Here is a 21,113-nt window from a genome sequence, read left to right as displayed (position 1 = left end):
GCCGGGAGCAGGGCGGCCCGGACCCACCTCCCGCGCCCAGGGCCGCGCTGCGCCCCCGGCCGGCGGCGGCCCCGGCTCGTCCCGGGACAAATAAGGAAGTTTCCGCGGTCTCCCCGCCCGCCGCCGGCGGTACCTACAGAGGCCGGGCACGTCCAGCATGTTGGAGATGCCGCGGTCGCACATGTCCACCTCGGGCTGGTTCTTCTCCCTGCTCTCCTCCACGATCTTCTTCAGCGACTTGGACATGGTCTGCGCGGGGCGGAAACGGACACCGTGAGGCGGGGCGGAGGTGCCGATCGGGGCGCCCACCGGGACAGCGCGGGGACGGCTCCCGCCCTGAGGGGGCCGAGGGCGGCGAGTCCGCCCACTCCGCTCTGCGCCGCCGGGGGGTCCCGTCCCGTCCCGTCCCGCCCTATCCCGTCCCCCCGCGCCCGCCCCAGCCCAGCGGAGCTCTGACCGGGATGCCGGCCGCCCTCCCGCCCCCGGGCGGAGGGCCGGGCCCGCCGCTGCCCCCCAGGGCGACTCACCGCGCGGTGCTGCGGCGGGACAGCGCTCGGTGGCCCGACGGGCGGCTCCCCGCGACTGCACGCGCCCGCCACGCCCCACCACGCCCCATCCCACCTCCCCCGCCCGCGCGCGCAGGCGCGCTACAGCCCTTCCCCGGGAAGCGGGGGCCCTCCCTGCGCCTTCTAAGGCCGGGCGCCCGCCCGAGCGGTTCCACCCACGGCTGGGAAGGTATCAGGCCAATCAGCGCGCCTCCTCGGTGCCGGCCGCTGGCCATTGGCTGGAGGCGCCGAAGGAAGGTTCCCTGGCCAATAGGCGCGCTCCGTAGATGGCAGCGGGTTTTAGGCTGCAAGCCGCAGGCGTTGCGCTTGTGCGAGAGTGGCTTTGGCGCATGCGCCGCGGCGGAGGGTGGCGGCCGCCGCGTATCCCGGCTGGGCTCGGCGTGAGTCCGGCCCTCGGAGCGCCGTGCCCGCCGCAGGCGGGGTCGCTGGGCCTGGCGTGCCCGGGAGCGCCGTCCTGCTGCTGGGCCAGCTCCCCGCGAGTGCGGCCTTGGGCAGCGGCATGCCACCGCCAGACTCGAGCAGCAGCCTCTGCCCGGGGGAGGAGTGCAGCCCTGAGAGAGGGGCGGCCGTGTGGCTTCCGCCGTGCTGCCAGGCACCGGGGACGGGCTGGGTGCAGGAGCTGGCACCTTAGGAGAGGAAACCCGGTTCGTTAGTGCTGCTGCGGGGGTGATGGCCTGTTTCTCAGCGGGCTCACTAGGGTGCTCGTACATCTGGATGGGTGGGGAGCTTGGGTTAACGCGGTGTCTGGGGCTAATCTGTCATTTCCTGTCACAAGCCTCATGAGGTTACACAGCTGTCTGTTCAAATACAGTGTTAACACCCGTTTCCATTTCTTCAGCACCCGGAAAGCACTTCATAAACCCGCGAAGGTGGGTTGTGGTGGATATGGCACCATTTCGCAGAGAAATGTGCATTCAGGTGCCCTTCCCCGCAGAGCGCTCTTAGCAGCGGCAGCTCCTCGTGCCCTGGCCCGGCTCTGGAAACCGGCAGGGCTGCGCTCGGGGCAGTTGCTCAGCTCTGCCCTGGAGTCTGGGAGCTCTGGCCCTGCCCGGTCAGCAACAGGAAAAAGGAGAAGCTGCAGAGCTGTGGAGCTGGAAAGCTCAGGCTCCCTGGGAACTGACCAAGTAGGGTTTCAGAGCACTCAGAAGGTTGGCAAAGGCTGCCTAAGGCAAAAATATTTAGGTTCAATGAATCAGTGGTTTCCATTTCTTAAGGTTTCTTGGTGGATTTTCTCGTCAGCTCTAGTTGCAAAATTAGTCATAAGGCTGGGCCCAGGCTCTGAGCACTTTTAACTGACCTTGTCACCACCACGTTGGAGTTACAGCCTTACTGCTTAGAATGTATGTATGCGTGTAACATCTGTGATAGAAGTTGAGAAGCTCCCGCTAACTGTCATTTGACAGATATGGGAGCTCAGGGCAATTAATGACTAAATCTATAAAATGACCTAAGGCCAGGCCACCCATTGAGAACCACAGCCTTCAATTTTGTGTATGTGCTTCCTATCCACTGCACAGTGTTACTTAGAAGCCTAAAAATAATATCCACAGAAGCCAAGATGATGAATGGGAAGGTGTCTAAACCAGCAAGTGGGAAACACTGCTGGAGATGTAACTTTAGCTTTTCCTTTTTTAGGAATGTAGATTTAATTCTGGGGTTGCAGAATTGTAGTATGTTTATCCCTAAATGGCATTTACTACCTTGAGTCCTTTCCTGAAGTTACAGGCTGCTTTCAGGTCTTTCTTACAAAACACAACTGGAAGAACTTCCTTTTATCTAGATTGCTCAGCAGAACACACAGTCACTCAGATCACAGAATCACTAAGGTTGGAAAAGACCTGTAAGATCATCAAGTCCAACCATTACAAAAAAAAGACAACGATGTACAGTTGCTTTTTGTCTGCAGGATCACGAGTCTGGATCCCTTTCCTAAGAAAATGCCCGGATTGCCACCAGTCAGTTGTCCCAAAGGCCTAGGTGCCAGCAAGTCTACTGTTCTTGTTTCATGGAGAACCATCACAGGCTTCATTTAGTACCAAAGGCTTAGGCAGATTCATTGTCTATAAAAACATGGTCCTACCTGGCTTATGCAAACAAACAGATGAAGTACACCTGACTGTAACAAGATACTCACAAAATGGTGTCATCACGGCTAATGAGAAGCTCACCTGGCTGCTCACTGCCCTATTTATGCAGTGGCCAGAACACTAACGTATTCTTACATTGCACCTGGCCTTGATGTCCACATTCTACCCCTACCGTAGAAGTATTTAATTACTTGCTGCTTAATAAACATATTGTCATTATTCCCTTTTGTCAGGATTGGTTTCTTTTTACCATCCACCTGATTTCATTATCCTCTTGTTGTGTAAATAGTTCATCTAGCACCCACACCTTCTATGCGATCTACTTCGGTTCCTGGTTTAGCAAACTCTTCACCTGAGTAAATGCAGTAATCAATACCCTAGTCAGGCCTGCCCTGGATTTGGCAAAGAGGAGTTGCTGCCAAGCCTTCCTTTTACAGCTCCTCGTGAAGTGCTAAATATCAATTGGATGAGAAGGCGTGGGAAAGTATGTACACATGCCACACTGTCCAAGGGTCAGGTCATTCCCCGATCTTGAAACCTTAATCTTCAGGTTGTTCCATTAGCAGTCATACTCACGAAGACTAATTTCCTGCAGAGGGCCTATGCCACTGCAGTAAGTCCATCTCCCTTCTCTTATCCCCTACCACCTCTTCCCAGTACATCCAGTTCTTCTGTAATCCCTCTGACCCCAAATATCCTCAGCTCTCCCTATACCCCCAGCCAGAGGGATGGTCAACCTGTGTCCGGGGACTGGCCAGCGGAGCCCTCCCCCCGTGTACAGCGGTTGAGCTCACAGTACAGGCTTTTCCAATTTAAGTCTCACTGTACTGTCCAGCTACTGATTTTTTGCTTACAAACCAACTACAAAATATCTTTCATATCTGTCAGATTTGTTCTAAATTTGTCACTTGGCTTAAATGTTTGTAGAGCAAATGCCTAAATTCTTTGCAGAGGCTGACATATGCCTTCTGTCCTTAGGGTAGCAGTGACTGTGAGGTAGCTATATGGCCAGGATGGTATGGCAGAGCCGCAGCTGCCGTGTAGTGGCAAGAGGAGGGAGAAGTTGCTCCCTGCACTGGTTCCCCCCAGCCGGCTCTGGCCAGGCAGCGAGCGCTGGATGTGACTCCCGCTGGCTCCTCTTGCTGTGCTGGGGAGCAGCAAGGGGATGAGCGGCTCTGTCGCCGCCCTTGCTCTGGATGTCCTAGGTAGTTCTTCTAACCAAGGAAATGAGGTTTTACATTATTATTCTATTAGTATTCTATTTTTATCCTTTTTTTCCCTTCCAAGAACAGCTATCACAACAGTCAACATTAATGCAGGGTTAGTGTATCATCAAAGCAATACAACAGCAACATGCACCTGCAAAAACAGTTGTATGCTGCCAGGCACTGCTACTAAAAAATTATCCATCAACGTTACAGTAATTACGTGTGATAACTGGCACACAATATTTATTTTGCTGATCTTTGCCTTATAAAAGCAAACTTCTAGAATTTGGCCTCTATTTTTATTATCAGCTAATAAACATTTGTTAATAATCCTGTATTGTTGCTGTTGTTGTTATTATGAACAGTAGTCAATGCTATGAGTTTTTGTTACAATTCATTTTAATCAGGACTGCAGAATAATTCTGTGGTTTTAGTTTGGCAGCTGACAAAAAATAATTACATTAAATACATTAATTTTGGTGCCTAGGACACCTATCTTGATTTACTGTGGGAAACTGAGATACCTCCTCCTTTGCTTTATGAGCCGAGTGAAAACTGCTGTTCAGCCGAAATTGCTTTGTAAATTTAACTAAAATTAGCTAATGTTTTAAATTGACCAGCACCACGATTTCTAGCATTTTAGCTGTATAACTTCTCTCTCCTTTACTTCAAGTAACTATAGCCCCAATGATCTCATTCTGGTATTACTTCTCATTTATTGTTTATAAAGAATAGCCCTGCCACATGGGAAGGGCAATTAAAAAATACTGTTACGGACCTTTTCGTGCTTATTCTTCAAATCCTAGTCTTCAGAATGCTTACCATTCATACATAACTGTCTTGTAAAATATACCTTTATATAAGAATAAATATGTATAGTAACATGCAGAAGAAGATTTGCACGTAAGTTAAAAACATGCAGGCTCTAGGAAGTGAAAACTTGCACGTTCATTATCACTTCTTTGTCATTGACGGGGGGAGGTTGTTTGTAGTCAAGCAGGTATTATAGTACGGACATGCAGCATTCAGAACTATGACATTATCTATAAAATAGATAGCAATGTGCACAGACATAGAAGCAAAGATATTCATGCCAGTATTGTCAGACGAAGCCATAAATCTTATTAAACACAGATTTTGTCTCTTGAATTGTACACTGCAAAAAACACATAGAAGTTTCATGGAATAAGTCTTTTTAAATTATCTTTTTAGTTGTTCCTGTTTGCTTTTGCTGTGCATTCATTTTAAAGCAAGTGTTCTAAATGACTCCTTACCTTCCAAGACAGAAACATGGCTTAGCATCAGCTCTCTCCTCTAAGGACCTCTACTTCAATACTTCTGCAGTGCTATTTCTGTTGTGGTTCCTCATGTAAAATTTTAGAGGACAGCAGTGGGTTACTTTGTTCCTGTTTTTTAAATAATGGGTTTGATAATTTACTCTAATTTTGGACTTTGACTATTTTTGGCGAGAGTCAGTTGGGCTAGATCAATTGAACCTTGTACCAGCAGCTTCATTCAACAGTCTTCATGAGCACAAATTCTCTGCTGGACTTTAATTTTTTTCTAAAGAACCTCATGCATTTTATTCATTTGTAAATAAAATTATGCACAGGTATGGAGTATTTGTAGCATTTAAAGACGGACCAAGCATTAGTTATTGTTAGATTAAAAAAACTAACAGATTTCTCTTCCTCCCATTCATAGTGCTTTTTAGTCTTCTGCAGAAGTTCAATGATTCCATAAAATTTGTTTGACATTGTGACAGAAAGTCATGCCAATAGCAAGTATTTATAGTATCAAAAAATATCCGAAAACATTTAATCTGCTTTAAAGTGAAACATGCTTTTAGTCTTAGTGAAATGAATCTTTTTGAAGTACAGATTTCAGCAAACTCATCAGTTTAACTGCAGTTCGCCTCTAGAGCTTAAGTCCAAAGGTTTGTGTTACCAGAATGGCCTCATGCACATCACAGGTCACCAGATCACATGTACATACTATTCACTAAGTCAACAGTAGGCCAGCCTCTGTGCAGTGAGCATGGGGGACAGGGTGTCCTCGGTGAAAATCAGCTTCGTGTCCATAAACTATGATGTGTGACTCATACCAGTCTAAAAAAGCCACTAATGAACTTACTTAATTCATTAAAATCATGAACAGGTTTCTATTGTTTGTCAGTTCATGCTCTGTCATACTCCTGACAAGGCCAAGGTTTAACCTGAGAACTCATTGTCCGTCAGGGTGTGATCCACCGTTAACAAGAGAAATGAACGTACTGCAGAGCACTACCTGCAGTGGCAGGGAGCTGTTTGGGGGAGACATGCCCTTCCCTTTCACCTGTGGCTTCCAGATGAGCTGTGCTCCAGGCTGGTGAAATGCAGAAAATGACAACTTTCTCGCCAAGCCAATTCTTGCCTGCAATCTGATGCTTCCATGACCAGCCACCTAGCAGCAAGAGAGAGCGGCCAGACCTCGAGGGGATTCTCAGCCCTGCACCAACTGCACCAAACCCACAGTGATTCACAGGAGGGTCAAAACCACAACGGACGTTCACAAAGCCCCGTGATGCGGCCATCCGCAAGGAAGAAATAGGCTTGTTCCTGACCTCTGCAGGCAAACAGCTGAAGCCACACTTGATTGTACTTGCGATGTCTTTCTTACACAATGCTGTATTTAGAGCTTATTTTGTAGCTTTATCTCCAGGTAGTTCAGATGACTTTGTTTTCTTTACTGCTTGCTATCCCCCTTATGGGCTTTTAAATAAATTTTGTGGACAAAGATTGTATCGTCCCTTGATTGCTAATATGAAATCAGTTTGGGGTGGACTCTGAGTTGTATTTTGTAGCCTGCCATCTACCTTTTTGCCCTTTTTGTCTGTTTTGTGTTTTCTACATTTTCTTTTAACCAGGATGGCTTCTCAGCCGCTATAGTTTTGTATGCTTGTGGAATGACGGCTTTTTTGGCATTCGCTGAGAAATCTTCAAAGTTCCTAGATTTTGTTAGAACTGCAGTTAGCACTTTAATATCATTTCATAATTAATTATTGCAACAATCACACTGAGGAATTACTTTCACTGTGAGTGACTGTAATAGTTATGAAGTGAGAGTTCTGATGAGGCCCGTGTTCCTCTGCTGCGGTGTGAATTCCTCTTGCCTGTCCCTCACAGGTGACATTCAGGAAATGCATTGGTCATTCATTCTGGGTTGTGACAAAAAATGTTTCATGGTGGGAATCAGTGTCCTCTGTATAGCCTGCCAACATCATTTTTTATGTATGATGTGTGTTAGCCTTGGGAAGGAACAAACTAATTCTAGTCAAAGGTCAATTGATGTTTTTATGTCTGCCCTATTCTGAAGTAATAGCCATTTTACAAAGGTTTAGGAAGTTGCCTACAAGTTGACTAGGAAGGTGAACTGGTTACTAAAAATCTCACAAATTTTTCATAAATTCAGTTGTAAACACAGATATTTGTGTATATTGAACATGATCTTGACATTACTTCTTGTCGTGGTTAAGATTTAGTACCACAGCATGTCCTTACTCTGTTAAACTTTAGTGTTTATACCCAATCCACAGTATTACAGAAAGTTCTTCAGCAAAGTTATCTGCGTAAATGGTAATAGGACAGGGGCCATTTTTTAGCAATGTCTGCTTTTATTGTAAATTGAATAAAAATTTAGCTAACGCTTCCAAAAATGCTTGGGACAAAACCACATAACTCTATAGAACTAATTAAAGACAACTTCATATCTTAGCTCCTCTTACCAACTTCATGTTGAATATTTTGTGTTTATGTTTTATCCTGGCTAATTCACTTCCTATAGCATTAAATGTAAAACTTTTTTTTGGCATACTTACTCAGAGCATTTGAAATTATGAGGAAGAATATAAAAAATATGTTTCAAAAACTAGCAAAACCTCATTTTTACAGTTAGGTAGGTAGATAATAGTTTATTTTCAGTACAATGAGAGATCACGGTTTTTTGACAGAAGTCTACATTTGTAACAGCTATACTTAGAGTAATTTTTAAAAGGCCTTACTTCAGTTGGATTTCAAACTTACGATCTAAAGTCTCTTCAGTAGAGCAAGGAACAGTAATATATTTCTCATAAACAGTGTTCTAGCTCATCCAGCTTAACTGGAATCCTGATGGTAAAGTCACATATTCAGCATGAAATTTTATATAGACTTGATGAGATGTAGCAGTAAATGGAGCGATGTTTGTATCCTAAAATTAAAGACAAGAAAAATGAAAAGCTTTATAGAACAAGATCCTTTGGAAAAGCCAGTCAGAGAGTTAAAACTGAGGCACAAATAGGACTACCGTTTGAAAGGGACCTCAGGTCTGTGCTAGATGCTGCTTTTGCATTTCTCCCTCAGGGTATTACAAATACTTAAATCACAAATACAACTAAATACAGAGCAAAATAGCTTGATGATGCCTCCCACTAGATGTCACTGTAAGGTCTGCATTGGAAAGCTTTTAAGGTGCCACACAAGCCTTATGTCTTCACTTCCACTCATGTGTTTGAGTGGCAGAACTGGGGAAACAATCCTAAATATGAAACAGTAAAGATTCATTTTAACCAATTACAGGGTCACAGACAGTAGGCAATACATACCATCCCACAGTACGGGCCGGTGGGGGGATAGCTGGCATCTGGCCCGTTGTAAAGGATCAGATAGTTGCTGCTGCAATCCCCTAGATCATCGATGCTGATGAAATCAAAGTTCACTGTGACAATTCGTCCCTTGGGCACAGTAATGGCCCACTCGCAGTCAGTGGTGTTGTGGTAAGTCGCAGGGTAGCTGGGACTAGCAAGTGAGCCAGTGCTGCCGTATAACATTCCTCCGCATCCTGGAAACAGGCACTGTTAATTAGCTTAGAAGGCTTAGTTTCACAAGATACTACATGATGTAGTACATTAGTACAGTATTAGTAGTAGCACTGAAAAACAGAGAGACACTGGGAGCTGCAACAATGAATGCAGATAAACAAAACTGAGGCTCTAGCTTCAGCAGCCTGAGAAGAATATGCAATGGGCATTAGACCATCACTGGATATTAAAAATCAAAACCCCCAGAACTCTTTGAAACAGGAACCAAATCTTAGGTCTGTGCTTTGGTCAGTTCAGTTCCGAACTACTCAACTAGAGACAAATTCTCTTTGGCTGTTCTTTGGAATGAAAAGTAGTGAATCCTCATAGAAAAATGTAGTAGTGAATCCTGATAGAAAAATGAAGAGAACAACTCAGAGAAAATAGTCACATTAAGTAAACGAAAGGCCATTTATACCAAAATTCAATCTCCAACAGTGGGCAGAAGTAGATGCCCTGGGAGACATGCAAGTTTATACAGTAAGAGTAAGCATGTGCAGATCACGCCCCAGATTACTCTCAGAGTCTTCAACAATTTTCAGCTCGCAGCTCCCAGAGATGGCATCTTTGTGTTTAATAGTCTTTCTCAGACGTCTTCCATGAACTTGTTTAGGTAGCCCTTGAATCCATGTAAATTTATAGCATCCTATGGGAAGGAGCTCCACAGCTTACCTGTTTTGCTTGGTTTGTTTCGAACCTACCACCTCCTGGCTTTATCTGAAGGCTTCTAGTTCTTCTACGGGAAATGTCAATGAACAGTTGATCGCTATTTACCATCCAATATTACTCCATTTTATAGACCTTGGTAGTTTCTTAACCAAACTAAAAAGTCTCAGCATACCTCATACAGAAGCCATTTTTTATGTTGAGCCCCTTTGCCTGAAAGTTTTCCAGTTATACTGGATTCTTTGTAAGAGGAGGAGACCAGTACACATCATTCAATCTGTGTGTGAACTATGGATTTATACAGTGGCTGTCTGTTTGTTCTCTCTTCCTTTCCCAACAATTCCTAGCATTGTGCTAGCCTACTTGACTATTAGTGAGCAGTGAGCACTTGTTTTCATGGAACTATTTTACTCCCAAGATCTTGTTGCTGAGTGCTAGTAGTCAAGTCAGATCCCATATTTTTGTAAGTAAAGTTAGGATTGCTTTTTTTTGCCCATGTTCTTCATCACCAATTTCTTACACTGAACTTTATCTGCCTTTTCATCACCAAGACACTCAATACTGTAAGGTTTTTCTGCAGTGCTTTTCAGGTGGCCATGAGCTTTCCTACCTCCAATTACTTAGTGTCATGAACAAACTATTACCCAGCTATTCACTGCCATTTCATAAGCCATTTGTGAATGTGTCTATTATATAGTCACTACACAGCATTATAATTAGGTTATTTTCATGGAGCAGATTTCAGTCGTCTTCAGGCTTAGCAGTGCCTAGATCCTAGGTCATATCACAACTGTACTATTAATGGCGTAGGCTGAGTCACCGCCACCGCCACTGCCACTATGTAGATCCCAAGATAGATGTTTGTGATATCTTCCGACCTCTCTGTGAAAGACCTAGATCTTCATCTTACGTGGACTACATCCTCTGAGGTTGCTAAAGTCAACATTAGAGAGAGGGAATTGCTTCCATCACAAAATGGATCTCACCCCACTGGTCTTCAGGAACAACTACCGCTCTCTAGTGACTGAACAGGGTGGACTATGGATGCTTCGGAATGTCTTAAGTGTTGATGAGGCAGGGCCCAAACTGAGCAGCCTGAATTCCACATTTCTGTATTTTCTCTCTATGTACAATTGCTAAGTGGAATTACTTTGTAATTACAGCCTTACCATTTGATGATGAAGTCCAAGTAATTTCATATCCATCACGAGCCCCTGAAAAATCACTCTTGAAACGAAGGTAGACAACATGGTTTTTGGGGAAGATGGGACTGGGCACAGTGTTTCCACAGAACCTGCCAAGTAGTGGTGATTGTACATCACTTCCATTTCTGACCTTCAAGGGACACAAAAAACATTGTCAACATTAAATCCCTATGCCAGTTATACACCAGTACAATTATGCAGAGATACAGGAACAGCACAAACTATGTCGTGACTTGCATGCATACTATAATTGTCATTTTCATACTGTATATATTCTTGTATAGATACTATAGGATACTATATATTCATGTATAGAAGGAAAAAGAGACCATTAACCAGTCTGTCTGAGTTTTATAATTGCACAGAACAAGTATCATCAGAAAAAGGTAGCTAAATTTTATGGTGTGGTACATCTCCTCACTGAAAGAATTGCTTGACTAGTAGCTAAGGTGTCCTTTTGCAATTCAAGCCCATGTTTTACTTTTTGTAAGAAATGTTAATATTGCAGATGAAAAGATTAATTCTTTACCCTGCAGACCACTCTTTTCCCTGGTCGCATTAAGACACAGATCATATTACATAGCTCAGATTTAATCTGATCTTTTTTCTAAGCACCAATAATGCTGGTGCTGATGCATTATTGGTACATCTGAGATCCATTTCTTGAGACAATAAAGAGGATATGAAAGGAGAACTAAATAATGATTCTGCCATAGACATCTGATTTTTGTCATCTGACCAGAGAACAGGGAAACCTTCAACAAGCGTGAAAGGACAGAGTGAGGATTGTGTAGGAGGATATGCTTTTTATTGACACAAAGTACTTTTGCAAGTATCCTACACTTGTTACTAGAGCTTCTTTTTTTCTTAAAGAAAAAATCCTTTTTTAGAAAAAAATTTCTTTTTAAGAAAAATATCAAGCAGATGGAATCTACTGCTGGAATGAAAGTACTCAGATTTATGGCTTTCTGTTCATGCACAGATGTTAATATCGAATGAAAACTATCCCGGCTTGCTCTGTTAACTGGGTAACATCAACAAGAGCTAGGTAAAGATCAGTTAGCTGATAATGAGACTATTTATTCATTGGTTTTGGACTTACTGTAATGTGTATTGTTTAACCTCTTACTATAACATCTGAGTACCTTTCACCATAAAACTGTAGCAATAAATTAGTCCCTAATGTCAGTTCAGCTCAGACTTGATCCAAGCTTATTAATATCCTTTGAATTCAGCAGATTTTGACACAGGCCCACAAAATATGTATACTTGCTTGATACCTCTAGGAAATCACGTGAACACTGGATGCTGTCTTCCAAACTGAAAGCATGGAAAAAGAGAGAAATTGTGTGATTCAGGGGAGCTCGTAGAATGATAGAACAGTCCATGTTATTGGGGTGACGACCAGGCCAACCAGGGCTCTTCAGGTAACCAAATGGCTGGTTATACTCTCTGCTGCAACCTTGAGACAGAAAACCAGAAACACGTAACCATTTCAGATCTCTGTATTGCTTTTGACTGTATGGAATAAACAAAGAGAATGGTAGGTAGAATTTTGAGACATTTCTTCAAGCTTACCTGTAGCTTGATAGGTAAATCTGACTCCATTATTAATCATATATTCATCTGATTTGAAAGTCACAATGGCAGTGCGATCGTAAGAATAAAATTCAGGGACTGGAAAAGTTTCAGTGCCACAGAATCTATGGACTGATCCTTGGCTGTGCTGGAATTCAATACATGTCACAAGTTACTTAATGATATAATTCAGTTTTCTACTTACTGAACTTGAGGTGAATAAATATCTCAACACTTTCTATACCAGTTATGCAATCACATTTTGAAGTTCTTATGGAAATCCCTTAATAATGTCTCAACATTTTATGTTCAATTATTATGAGAAACAAATCAAATGTAACAGATATTTTCATGCCAAAATAAGAAACAATGAAAGAAGGTTTAGAATAATATAATAGAAGGGACATAAACAGGTTTTTTTTCTAGTGTTTTTTACAAACACTCTTCTTGGCATGAATATTAATTTTTAGTATGGTGTTGAATGGAAGGAAGTACAATTAGTTTATGAAACCTTGCTGTTGGGCAGTATTTTCTGGGTGTTAAGTTTGGCAGCTCTGTTACTTGGTGCAACTGTGAAAAATTGTGTAACACTTACCAAGTCTAACTCAATGTGTGTAAAGTGTGCTTCCATGAACTCTGTGTACCAGTTAACACACCTTAAGTGGGGCATAGTGAATAATGCTTTGGATGTGCCCCTCACACAGAGTCATCAATTAATCTGTTACCAAATGGTGGGTTTCTCCTCTCTTTACAAAGGGTGAAGGGAACTGAATGTGGACGGGGAATGGTATCAACTGTAAATTTCTCACCGTTGGTGAGTCCTGGAGCTCTAGGTAGTTTTGAGAGCAGTCCTGGCTGGAATGGAGGTGGAAGGCCTCTACCACCACCCTGACTTGCTGCTGCGGAGGGGCATCAATGACCCAAGTACAGAGAGTAAATGGTGGGTATTCATTTGGGAAGTTCGGAGATGTTGCAGTCAGGGAGGTAGAAGTTGCATTATATATTCCTCCACACAGTCCTGTGTAAAATAGTAATAAATGCATCATAGAGTGAAAACCTTTCCAACTGGGGAGGAATATTTATTGAGCAAAACTACACTGGACAATATACTTTTGTATTTACCTGTGACTCTCTAGAAGAAAAAAAAAGTAAGTAAAACACATGCTAATGCTGTGTCAGTGTATGTCATAAAACTCAAATAAATGTTTGTTCTCTCTAATATCAGCATATTTGTTAACAGTCTGTGAGTGTTCCTGTTTTGCACTCCAGACTGACACCCACCCCACAACCAGCCAAGATTGAAGAGAATTGCACTGGGGACTAGCAGCGCTGCTTTTAGCTTGCTTATAGATGCTGTGCTAAGGACTGTCTTTGCCCCTTCCTGAGCCCTATATCTAGAACAATTTTTGATGATTTATTATTTCAATATGTATTTCCACAAAAGAGTCACAACAATATGTATGCATACATATATATATATGTATACTTACGATCCACTGTGGCATAGGTAGCATTGAAACCCTCCCTTTCCACAGAATTGTCTGTGATAAATTTCACAGTCAAGGAGTTACGGGTAGAAAGAAAAGGAGCTGGCACTGCAGATCCACAGAATGTGCCAACTAAATTGGCATTTTCATTATCTCCATCATAAAGCTGAAAGAAGAAAAGCATATAAGCCACTAATAGTTTAGGAACAACAAACAAATAAATAGAAATTAAATTCTCTGACCCCTCCTGACATTACAGTTTCTTTTACTTGACAGCACAGTAAGTGATCTTGTGCTTTAATAGGATGTTCTTGATGACTATAATTATTCACTGCCATATTAACTAATTCTATTGGATGGTGCAAATCTCATTATGGAACGTTCTGGTCCCATCTCAGCAAATATATAAAAAATTTATTTTAATTTGGTGTTCTGTTTTCATTTTTATATGTAATTTCAAAGTGCTTTTCAATGAGAAAGGTTACTTTTATTCACCAAAATGTAGAATTAATTCCTGGTTTCAGTGAGCATCTCTAATGCTCAACAGGATCTAGAACACTCCTTGGTGGATTTTGTTTAGCAGCATTCTGTTATCCTATGTTTTATACGCTTATCTCCAAGAAAATAGCTTTCACAGGTAAGCATTTCACATCAAGACTTATTTATTCAAAATTTTATAAATTATTTTCAAGAAATTTTGTATGATAATGAATCTGCATGTTTACTTTCAAAGTGCTTGGGTTTTGTTTTGTTTCTGTTCCGTGAAATAAATACTCATTTATATAGGCAGTCTCAAGAACAGAAGCATGTCCCCATAACAATGTTAAAACTCTTACTGGTTTTGAAAAAGGCAGGATGTCATCTGGAGTAGTAATCTAACCCACTGAAAAAAACTGTAATTATATTAAGCAATTTAATTTCTTCATAAGACCATTTTCTATTAATTAAGTTTTAGCCTTATGGAGCACACAATGGATTGTATCTCTCTTGTTAAAATACACAGCTGTCTTACTTTGACATAATCATATCGGCAAGCCTGAGCAGACTGTGCTTCAAGCATGAATGAAGTGAAGGTGAGATTGATCAGTTTGTTCACAGGTGCAGTTATGATCCATACGCAGTCCAGATTTTTCTCATATCTTCTGGTCGCATTGGAGACTGGAGAGCCAAAGCTATAAGCTGAATTTGTCAAGTAACCACCACAGCCATTCTGAGGTCCTGTTGAAGAAGCAGAAGCTTTTTAAAAGCAATTCCTGGCATTTATTTAATCTTCAGATCTTTAATGTCAAGCCAGCAGCTTTTTCTGTGCTACAGAATTTTACTGTCCTGTCTCACAAGGACTATCTGAACGATTAAAAGGCTATCAACACAGTATTAGACAGATACAAATCACAACTGGATTTGGTAGAGTGAATTAAGAAAGGCTCATGTCTTCTGTTGATTATAAAATCAGCATCCCCTTTGAAAAGGTAGCCGCAGATTTTTTCAAAGGGACTGTAAAAAGACAGAGGACAGAAATTAAATAGGATAGAGGTGGTTAGGTGGCCTTTTAATGGGATTCTTACCTGCTAGTAAGAGTACTTGGACGGTAGGGGGCACTGGGTTGTTGAGTTTGACAATCGAGGTAAAAATGAAGTTGCTTATTTTGGCACTACGACCTTGTTCCGGGGGGACTGAATTTGGCAGCCTGACACTGGGACCCAGACTCATATTTAGGAATTTAGCTAAAAGGGACTTACTTCTTGAAGCGTTTTGCATGGTAGGAACTTACAAGCCCTCTGAAAAGCAGGCTGCTTTTCATTTGGATCCCACATACAAAGCCAAGTCCCTTACTGTAGTTACTCACTGTGAAAATTTGAACCCTATGATGTTTTCAGTCACATTGAAAGAAATTACTTTTGGAGAAAAGTCGTGATTAGAAGATCAGAACCCTTTTATTGTGTCTAATTACAAACAAGCAAAAAATACAGACTATGTCTGAAGGGATTTTTTTTTTTTACTTCTCTTTTTTTATATGGTTTGATTTCCAGAGGTCAGACTGGGCTAGTAAATCTGATCAATTTGTTTACTTTATGCTTCCTTCCCCAGTCTCTACGGGGTTTCCTGGCCACTTATTTAACTCAGGAGTTCAAATAAAGTATGGTTCATACACTTGCTTTTGAGTCTGAGAGGGATTTTCTAAACTGCACAGAGCAAAGCGGTAACTGCAAGCAGCCTGCTGCTGCAAATCCTTTTAGGGGAATTAGATAATAAAAGAAGGTACAGCTGTGGCTAAGTAACATGAGTGGAGTTTCAGAATTTCATCTGTCTGGCTGACATGCACTGACTTAACCTTGACACACTGATATACTTCCAGTCATATAAAACTGCGCCCTACTTGAGCTACAGTATTACAAAAGATCACTCTGGTGAAAAATCAGCATGCAAGTTATCAGGATTGTGTCAGTAACCCGGGTTGGAGACAGCCCCATTTTGCAAGACTGTAATGGTTAGACCAGAGTGACTAAGGCTAAATGTCATCCTGCTGTACTACCCAAAGCCGGAAAAACCCCACCCTAAAAAGAAGTTTGCTTAAAACCAAAATCTTAATAACATGAAGTTTAAGCTTTTGCTATAGCTAAAAATGAACAGAAGAAACTTATTAGAAAGTGAAAAAGTCAGGAATTAATAGACTCTAGTCCAGTTTTGTGGGCTGTTAATGAAGTCGGAAACTTGGAAAAGTGTTAGTGTTCATTCCAATGCCACTGCAGAAGCCGAGAACAACAGTGGGGGAAATGTGAGCAATAAATCATGTTCTTACAAATAGTCTAGGAAGGAGAAAAATGTCAGACAGGACCCTGGGCCCTAAGAGGGCAGTTTCGCTATATTTTACTCTGGGTTCACCCTTCTGCATGATTTATTCAGCCCCCCTGAAACAACTCATTGGAGCCACTTCCTGCTCAGCGTTTTGGACATTGTCTGCTAAACATAACATTAAGCATATAATCATTAGGCATAGATCATAGTCTGACCATACAGCCCTTGAGTCTGTAGTGATATATGGGTCAGGCACCTTACAAAGCTCCCCTTCACCTTTTTCAGGGTTAGAGTTGCAGAGATGCCAGTCGGACCATTGCAACAGGAATCAGGGAATTGCCACAGAGTCACACAACAGGAAAGCACTCAGTGCTGTTTGATTGTCCTTTTCTTGGATATCAAATGCCTGGACTTTTGGAATGGTGCACTTCACTGCTAGCTGTGCAGCTATAAAGATAGCTCGGATGACAAAAAATACAGATGTGTGTAACCTGTTTGCGTACAGCACATAAAATGGACCCAACAGAGAGAGAAACAGGCCAAATCCTCATTATTAGAAAATTAATTGTAGCCAGTAATAGCGTCTAAGGGGAGATAAATAACTAAAAGTGTGATTTACAGTTAATAAAGATGAGGTTTCATCATTAGCTTTCACAATGCTTAGCCTGCTCAGCCAGGACTGAGCCAAATGCTTACAGGACAGTACGTTATAAATAACGGCTAGACTGGAAGCCAACCAGATACCAAGTAGCCCTGCATCAAGCCAAATAAAGAGCAGCCCTTGTTGAAAAATCTATCTATCTTGGTGTTTTTCAGTACTAATCAACATTACATCTGATTGCAGCCACTAAAGTTACAGAATACTGAAGCTGTGTAGATCTAGGGAACACCCACAAGTAAATGAAGAACCAACTGCTTAACAGGAGGGAACTCACACTAAGAGAAACACTATTGCACTGCATTTTAGCCAGGACACACACAACTCATCGTTTTAAAAATCAGCACCACTTCTGAATAGAAGGCCAAGTAGTAGCCATCCAGCCTGCTAGTGATCATTGATGGAATGATATTTATTGTTGGCCAACACAGCCAAAAAAATTGTAGCTAAAATTTAGGCAAAATGTGGGACTAAGATGTCTGTTAATTTGTAGAATAGCCTCTAGATATTAAAAGCTGAATTTGATAAAAATAATGAGAAATGTACCTTATAGAACAATTTGTGTGTGGGCAGATGGATTGACTACGTGGCTTACTGTGTTGTTTCAGTTTCCGGTTTCTTATTTAAAATAAAAATCATAAGCTCATCGTAAATCAGATTGCAATCTTGTCCTCCTCATAAACAGCTTGCCAGAGAACACAAATTATCAGAAGAACTAGAGCACACACTGTCATCACTAATTGCTTTTGGTGGGAAACGTTAATGAAACTAAAAGGCAGAAGGACCATTCAGAAAGGAAAGAACTGAAGATTCCCTATGGCAAATAAAAACAATTACAGCAGAGAGCAAGCACATGTTTCTCTGCTAAGAGTTACATCCATTAGATATGGAATGAAGATGAAGATGAATCTTCGAAGCTGCCTGCCTTTGAAGCACAGCCAGGGATAATGTTCATTTATGCAGGTATGGATGCTATGAAAGGAAGCCAGCTGAATAGTTTTAAATCTATCGGAAACTAATTTTGCTGCCCTTCCCTTCTCACTAAATGAGCACCACAAACATCTACTGGAAGGCACAAAGTTCAAAGAACTGTTCTAGTTCTGCTGGACAGTAATGAAAATCCTCTCCCAGACTTCTGAATCACATTTGGTCTCACCTAGAAGCATCCCTGGGAACGCTAGGCTTCTCTCTGATCTGAACTAAAAATCAGAATAAGCAAAGATTAACTCTGCCAAGACTAATGCCTCTTTCCTGATGGGTCTTACTACCAGTGCAGAGGTGTGCCTGGATTAATTATGGCTGTAATAATTAGCTCATAGCTTGTTTGGGTCATGGCTTCAAACAGTAAGGCTCAGAAGGACATAGGTCTGGAGCGAGGAATCATACCGTCATACTTTGTCTCATGGCTGATACTCAAGGTTGGTAAACCTTCACAAGCTGAGCTGTGGAGGTCAGTTCCCGTGTTTGACAATCACTGGACAGACATCGTGACTTCACATGGCAGCAGGACCCTGGCAGCAGTGCCTGCCCCGACCACAGTGCCTGCAACGTTTCAGGGGGAGACTTCTGAAAGCACAGGACTCTTTTTAGTCCTCAGCCTAGCCTTTACACAGAGAGGGTTTTCGACTGGTTTGATGGCCTGGCAATGGTTCCAGCAGTGACGTTTAGGACTGTAAAGCCCCAGTCTCCTGCTTTAGCAGGATTTCACAAATGCAGTCAGAGAAATTAATATTCTTAAGTTTTTAGACTATTGGCTGATCCCAAATATAACTGTCCAGACATGCTCTGTGCCAAGCCTGCCCTAGTTCTGCAAAACTGTAATGTATGTACTGTCCTATCCATTTCCTCAATGCTTGTCTGAGAGACCAGAGGCAGACATGCAGTTTGGCCTCATTCTAATGCTTTCTAATACTGCATTAGCGTACTTGTTGGCATCACAGCCGCCCAGGCCTTTGCAGATCTCTTTTGCGATGTGAATCAGAAATGTCTCCTCACCCTTTGTTTGTATGCGCCAGAGTACAGATTTTCAGCTGAAGCAGTCATTGACTTTAGTGAAGCTAAGACAATTCATGCCAGCAGAGTTTGCCCACAGTTGTGTGAAGTGCCTTTAATCTGAATATTCCACCGGCTTTTAACTGTTTAGTCACCTATAAAGCTATGTTTAATCCCTGTCTCTGAAAATTATTTTTCACCTCATTTTTTCAGATAGGTCAGAAATTTCTTATTTTAAAGTCTACCTCTTTTCTTGTCTGTCCAGTTTGAATATGCAAACCACTTCTATTTATTTTGCTTTGGGAGAAGAAATGTCACAGACATTAAATAATTGACGTTTCTGAGAAGCATTTGTAGACTGGCCCTTAGCTCAACGGTTGTATTCTTTTCAGAGATATTGAAGAGATGTATTTCAACACTGCAAGTGCTTTCTAAATTTAGTCAGATTTCAAGCTGAGGCATATTTTTATATCTGAGGCCCAAAATACATTTAGAAACAGTCCAGGAATTGTGACTTATGAACATATGTTCTGAGCTTGTTATGGATGTTCTTATTTTCATAGACTATAATAAGAAGAGCAAGACAAGTTATTATTAGCCATGATTTATTAATTATTTTAAAAGATTAGGCTAATCATAGTTAAGCCATGACAATATAATGAATCTGAAATGTGTAATATTAATATGTAATATATTTGGTAAAAAATTATGTGAATCAAAAGCCAAAAAAAGTTTTTGCAAGATGACTTGTGAGTTTCAAGCAATTTGCTTCTCAGCTAGACCCTCTGCAACACCAGGCTCTAAGTCTGGGCTGGATATCATGAGATACACACCTGGAAACCGGTCCTAATGGGCTGTGAAATCTCTGCCAGGCACTGCTGGTTTTCCAAAGGCATGAGAAAATGCAACAGCATTCACATGCCGCAGTCAAGGACACGGTCTTCTAAGATTTTTTTGTTGGAGGGAGAAAAATTTGCAGGAAACCTGAGATTCAGCTGTACTGAGTCCTTTCCCACCTAACAGGCCATAACTGCTGCTGTCAGTACAGATGTCTGGTGCCACCTACAGCAGGTGCTAACGTTATTTACGTAAATCGGTTCAATGAATTACTGGTGGTGGTGTAAGAATTTAGAAATGACTCACAAAAGAACACCCTACCCTGACCTATGCAATAGAATAACCAAACCAATATTTTACACCTTATATTGCCCATTCAGAACTGAGGGTTTTTTTCAGCAATTCTGGACAATCCAAAAAACCTCTGCAGCAACTGTGCGTGCTGAGCACTGCTGAAAATCTGCACCTAGAAACTGAACATAGAGTGAGCCAAGCTTTCAGTTTGCAGGACAGAACTGGACTTAGAACTATATTAAGCAAATTTCTTTGTTGATAAAATAAAACAGCATAAAAACACTGTGAAAATTATACTGGATCCATTTTTTAGAAGTACATTTTAATTTCAGTAGGGGAGAGCATAACAAAAACCCATTAGTGATAGACACTTAGCGTATTGTATTCCAAACAGGAAACAAGTAATTCAATACACAGCTAATAGAATAAGGAAAGACAGATACCTCCGGGTGATTTATCAGGTAAGTTACAGATCATTTTGTCAGGAAGAAAAGCATAGAGATTATCATCTATTTCTATGATATGCATACTAGATTATTTATGTAAATTACCTATTAATGTATTTTTCTGGCATATCAGAGAGGATTCCTTTTTCCAACTATTTTTCTTCTAAACTCTACTCATGGTTTTTTTTCCTATGTAAAATCATTAATATTCATTCAATAGAAATGTGCATTTGAATAAAAGGACAGAGGGATCCTTGAGTTAAAAACTGGGCAAACTGAGGACAATGCAGAGGACAGGGTGTTTAAGGACTTCGCATTCCAACAGTCTTAATGGTTGCCAAAGGTTTTGGAGGCATTTCTTCTGCCTTAGAGCCTACATCACTAATTTTCTCATTGTTGCCACCCTATTCTTCTTGC

At 41.7% G+C, this 21,113-nt stretch overlaps 2 protein-coding genes across 2 annotated transcripts in view; both read right to left on the bottom strand.

Annotated features, from left to right (window-relative positions):
* RSU1 (Ras suppressor protein 1) overlaps positions 1-5,153 on the bottom strand; it is a 120,154-nt gene extending 115,001 nt beyond the window's left edge. Inside the window, exons 1-2 of the mRNA XM_059818884.1 lie at positions 5,136-5,153; positions 138-249 (exon numbers count right to left, since the gene is read on the bottom strand). Coding sequence (XP_059674867.1) covers positions 138-249; positions 5,136-5,153 — 130 coding nt within the window. The remainder of the gene's footprint in view (positions 1-137; positions 250-5,135) is intronic.
* Positions 5,154-7,980: 2,827 nt separating this feature from the next.
* The window catches only part of CUBN (cubilin), a 149,338-nt gene continuing 136,205 nt past the window's right edge, over positions 7,981-21,113 (bottom strand). Inside the window, exons 60-67 of the mRNA XM_059818798.1 lie at positions 14,686-14,891; positions 13,677-13,839; positions 12,996-13,204; positions 12,187-12,334; positions 11,889-12,070; positions 10,573-10,738; positions 8,483-8,718; positions 7,981-8,088 (exon numbers count right to left, since the gene is read on the bottom strand). Coding sequence (XP_059674781.1) covers positions 7,981-8,088; positions 8,483-8,718; positions 10,573-10,738; positions 11,889-12,070; positions 12,187-12,334; positions 12,996-13,204; positions 13,677-13,839; positions 14,686-14,891 — 1,418 coding nt within the window. The remainder of the gene's footprint in view (positions 8,089-8,482; positions 8,719-10,572; positions 10,739-11,888; positions 12,071-12,186; positions 12,335-12,995; positions 13,205-13,676; positions 13,840-14,685; positions 14,892-21,113) is intronic.

Source organism: Gavia stellata, chromosome 6 (assembly GCF_030936135.1).
Source record: "Gavia stellata isolate bGavSte3 chromosome 6, bGavSte3.hap2, whole genome shotgun sequence".
Taxonomy (NCBI): domain Eukaryota; kingdom Metazoa; phylum Chordata; class Aves; order Gaviiformes; family Gaviidae; genus Gavia; species Gavia stellata.
This window is presented reverse-complemented; position numbering and strand designations above follow the sequence as displayed.